This window comes from Penaeus japonicus, unplaced genomic scaffold (genome assembly GCF_977035675.1).
Source record: "Penaeus japonicus unplaced genomic scaffold, GWHDUDI00000001_assembly GWHDUDI00000033, whole genome shotgun sequence".
Lineage (NCBI taxonomy): Eukaryota > Metazoa > Arthropoda > Malacostraca > Decapoda > Penaeidae > Penaeus > Penaeus japonicus.
This window is the reverse complement of record NW_028234435.1, coordinates 9521894-9526893: the sequence shown is the minus strand read 5'-3', so window position 1 is coordinate 9526893 and position 5000 is coordinate 9521894. Positions and strand designations below refer to the sequence as shown.

Genomic DNA, 5000 nt, shown 5'->3' with positions numbered 1-5000 from the left:
ATATATATATATAGATAATATTTATTATATACAGATATATTATATATTTATGTTTATATATATATATATCTTAAATATGTTTATATTATTATATATAAATTATGCATACATACTATACATTTTATTTCATATATTTATTAAACCACCCATTTATATACATGTATATATGGACCTATTATTTTTTGTATATTTACATATGTATTTGTATGGACATTTGTTTTTATAAATCATATTATTTATATATCTATATATATAATTATATATTTATATGTATATATATATTATATATATATGATAGATATATGTATTTATATATATATATTATATATATATATATATTTTTATATATCATTTATCTATATATATACATGTATATTAATATATATGTATATCTATGTATATTTATGCATATATTTATATATATGTATATTTATGTCTGTATATATTTATATGATTTATATACATGTATATAAATATATATGTATTTGTATTTACATATATATATATATATATATGTATATAAGTACATATATATATGTATATATATACATATATATAATGTATATATAATGTATATATAATGTGTATATATGCTTATATATATCTTAATTTCTCTATTTCTGTATTTCCGTATTTATAGTTTATATATTTACCCATTGCGGACAGGTGCCACGATATGGACGACGGTTCGAGATAGGCTTAAGATACAGAGCGACATTGCATACACGACACAATACCACCACTGTGTACTGTAAAAAGGCTCTCACAGTCATGAAATACTATAACCGTCACGTCGCTAGTTTCAAAACTACAGTCTTTGAAAATCAGCATAAACCCTTGTTCTGTAGTGGATTTAATGGAAAATGTTTGTAGGGCAATTCCGTGTTGTTAGGAGCGCGGAGAAGAAATAATTTTCACTGTCTTTGCATTTCTGGCCAGAAACATCCTGTTCTGACGGTCAGTAAGCTCACACGGCCCCCCCGTCCGCAATTGGTTTATAATTATGTATATGTATATATATGTATATATATATATATATATATTGTCAGATGAGTCAGCACTTATAGCTGACAGAGGCCGGGCCGCCTCGTCCCCGGGCGAAGCATCGTCTTCGCAAATCTCTGAACTGAACTATACATACATACATACATACATACATACATACATACATTACATATTACATACATACTCTACATAATACTACATAATACATTTACATACCTACATTTATATATACATATATAATATACTTACATAATTTACATTATTATGTATTCATATATATATATATAGAATATATATATATATTTATTATATATCATATATATATTATATCCCTATACTATATATGTATAAATCTGAAATTGGATACGACAATTGTATCATATGCTATATATATATTTATATATATATATATATAATTTTTAATATATTTAAGTGATATACTATTAAACACACACACCACACACACAATATATACATTTAATGTGTGTATGTATATAAACATACTACCATATATATATATATATATATATATATACTATATATATATATAATCTATATAATATATATATATATGCCTATATATACATAATATTCATATATATATATATATATAATATATTATATAGAATATATATATATATATGTATATCAAATATATATGGTAAGTTATATGTATAATGTATGGTTGTATTATATATTTATAAATATAGGTATATATCATTTGTATTTTATAAATTATATATATGCATAAATACATATTTTTATGGGGGGTATATTTATTTATATATATACTATATATATTCATATATGTTCTATAATATGTATATTTATAATATATATAATATATATGCATATAACTATACAGTGTATATACATATGTGTTTTATATATATATTTTATATATATTTATATATATATTATATATAAATTTATATATATATACTATATATATATATATATAATGTATATATGTATATGTATTTATTTATGTATGTATATATATATGTATATGTATTTATTTATGTATGCATATATATATGTATATGTATTTATTTATGTATGTATATATATGTTTATGTATCTATTTATGTATGTATATATATGTATATGTATTTATTTATGTATGTATATATATGTTTATGTATTTATGTATGTATGTATATGTTTGTATATATATTTATGTTTATATATATATTTATATATAGGTATATAAATATAAATATGAATATATTTATATATATATGTTGTGTTTTTTGAATTGGCAACTTATCTTGACTATGATGTGAAGTCCATTTTTTTATATCTTGCATTTTCACCAGATCATATTTATTCTGTTGTAAATTGCTTTTCAGTATCAGAAGGCGGAGAGGGTTCTTTGGATTCAACCGGTGGAGTGGGTCTTCATGGTGCTTATGTCCAGTATGTAGGTCGAGTCAGCACGACATCTCTATTCGTCCTATATTGCGGCCTGATGTATCTAAACACGACCCTAATACTTGGACGTAACATGGTTGTACAAATGTTGTTAAATCATATTCGCATATATCTTTTCACAACTACTTCTATTTAGTTATAGCTCATAAAGTTGGTCCTATTATTGGTGCCATTTAATTTGTTGTATCCTTATAACATCATCTTTTACTCTTCATTATGATTATTTTCTTGGAAATTCCTAATCTTTCACTTATATATTGTGTGATTGTTCTCCCTAGTGTTGATATTAGGAGAATCTTGCCTCATTTGTTTTTTTATATATTTGATATAAAGATACCTCAGGAAATAATTTTTATTGATTCAAAATCTCCAGTATGGCATACAGTAATCAGTTAGACTAGGTTAGAAACTACTGTAATATATATAAATGTCCCTTCCTAACCTGGTTGCATGTTTTCAATGGAAATTGTGTTGGTGAAGGTGTAATACTTAATTTTTATCAAGTCTGTAGCCTTAGTCATAACTTATGCCAGGTACCTTGAGGGAAGGCAGGTTTAGATTACTATTTATGATAAAACTCACCCACATTCCTGTATACATCAGGCCAGGGGAGACTGTGTGAAGACAGTCCAGTAGATATACTTGAAGTGAAGGTTCCCAGGTTTTATCATATATTAAAACAAGAATCAGCACTATGCTATATGTCACTCAGTTGTTTGGGTTTTTGTTGGCAATACTGAAATCTTGAATCTAGATTATATGAACCTGTCCACTGTTTGATTAGTTGATAAACCTTCCTGAACTCTGCAGTTTGTGTTGTATTGTCTTTTTATCATTTTTTTCATTCAATCATCATAGAAGTTTTCCTTATGATATTTATAACCAATTACAGTCTTTTTTGGTTTGTACATTTTTTCTTTGAGTTAGATATCCACTAATGAAAGTAATTAATCCTACTATGGTAAAGAAAAGGGCTGTGAAGTACTTATATCTGTCAATTATGTGTGATGCATGTTGTAGATAGATAAGGATTTTTGATATTGCAATATATAATAATTTTGACTGGTATGCTCTCAAATGTATGGTATCTAAATCATTAAAATTCATGGAGTAGGATATCAAATGTGAACACACACATGTACCATATAGCTGCCCAATTAGGCAGATATACAGTATGTACATACATACATTTACTTAGATCCATTTACAAAAGATAAACATGTGTATATATATATGTATATGTATATGTATATGTATATGTATATGTATATGTATATCTATATGTATATGTATATGTATATGTATATGTATATGTAATCTATATTATATATATATATATATATATATATATATATATTATTATGTATTTGTATATGTATATATATATATATATATATATATTTATATATATATATATCTATGTAGATGTATGTATATATTGTGTTGTGTGTGTGTGTGAGTCAGTGTGTTGTGTGTGTGTATGTATGTATGTATGTATGTATGTATGTATGTATGTATGTATGTATGTGTGTGTGTGTGTGTGTGTGTGTGTGTGTGTGTGTGTGTATTTATGTGTATATATATGTATAAAGATATATAAATATATGTATATACATATATATTTTTATACATGTTTATATATTTATACATATATATATATATTTATACATATATATATTTATATATATATATATATATATACATATATATACATATATGTATATATATATATATTATATAATATATATATATATTTTATATGTTAAATATATATATATATGTGTATATTGATATATGAATATATCAACATATGAACATAGGAATATATGAATAGACGAATAAATTTATTCATATCTATCTATCTGTCTATCTATCTATCTATCTATCTATCTATCTGTACATAAATATATATATAATTATATATATAGATATAGATATAGATAGATAGATATGGATATATCTATTCATTTATTCATATATTCATATGTTCCTATGTTGATATATTCTTATATTCATCTATTCATGCATCCATGTATTCATAAATTACTCAATTCCTCTATTCCTTTGTTCCTCTGTTCCTATATTCCTATATTCCTATATTCCTATATTCCTATATTCCTATATTCCTATATTCATAGATATATATCTTATCTATTATATATTTATATATAATTTATTATAATCAGTATATATATATATATTTATTCATATATATATATATATATATATATATATATTATTATATATATTATTATAATATATATCTATAATATATCTATTTATTAATGTCTATATATTATACATACATAATAAAATATATATATATATATATATTTATATTTTTTATAATATTATATACTATATATATATATATTATATAATATATATATTATATATATATTATATAATATATATATATATGTTCTATAATAATAATATATATTTATATATATATATATTATATTTATATATGATATATATATATATTATATATATTTATATATTTATAATGGAATATATGAATTAGGAATATATATTGTATCTGTATATATTTATAATAT

The 5000-nt window shown here is 21.9% G+C and overlaps 1 protein-coding gene across 1 annotated transcript in view; it reads left to right on the top strand.

Annotated features, from left to right (window-relative positions):
• LOC122243938 (uncharacterized) overlaps positions 1–5000 on the top strand; it is a 102640-nt gene that overhangs the window by 67965 nt on the left and 29675 nt on the right. The window contains exons 7-8 of the mRNA XM_086556652.1: positions 2358–2507; positions 3043–3100. Coding sequence (XP_086412778.1) covers positions 2358–2507; positions 3043–3100 — 208 coding nt within the window. The remainder of the gene's footprint in view (positions 1–2357; positions 2508–3042; positions 3101–5000) is intronic.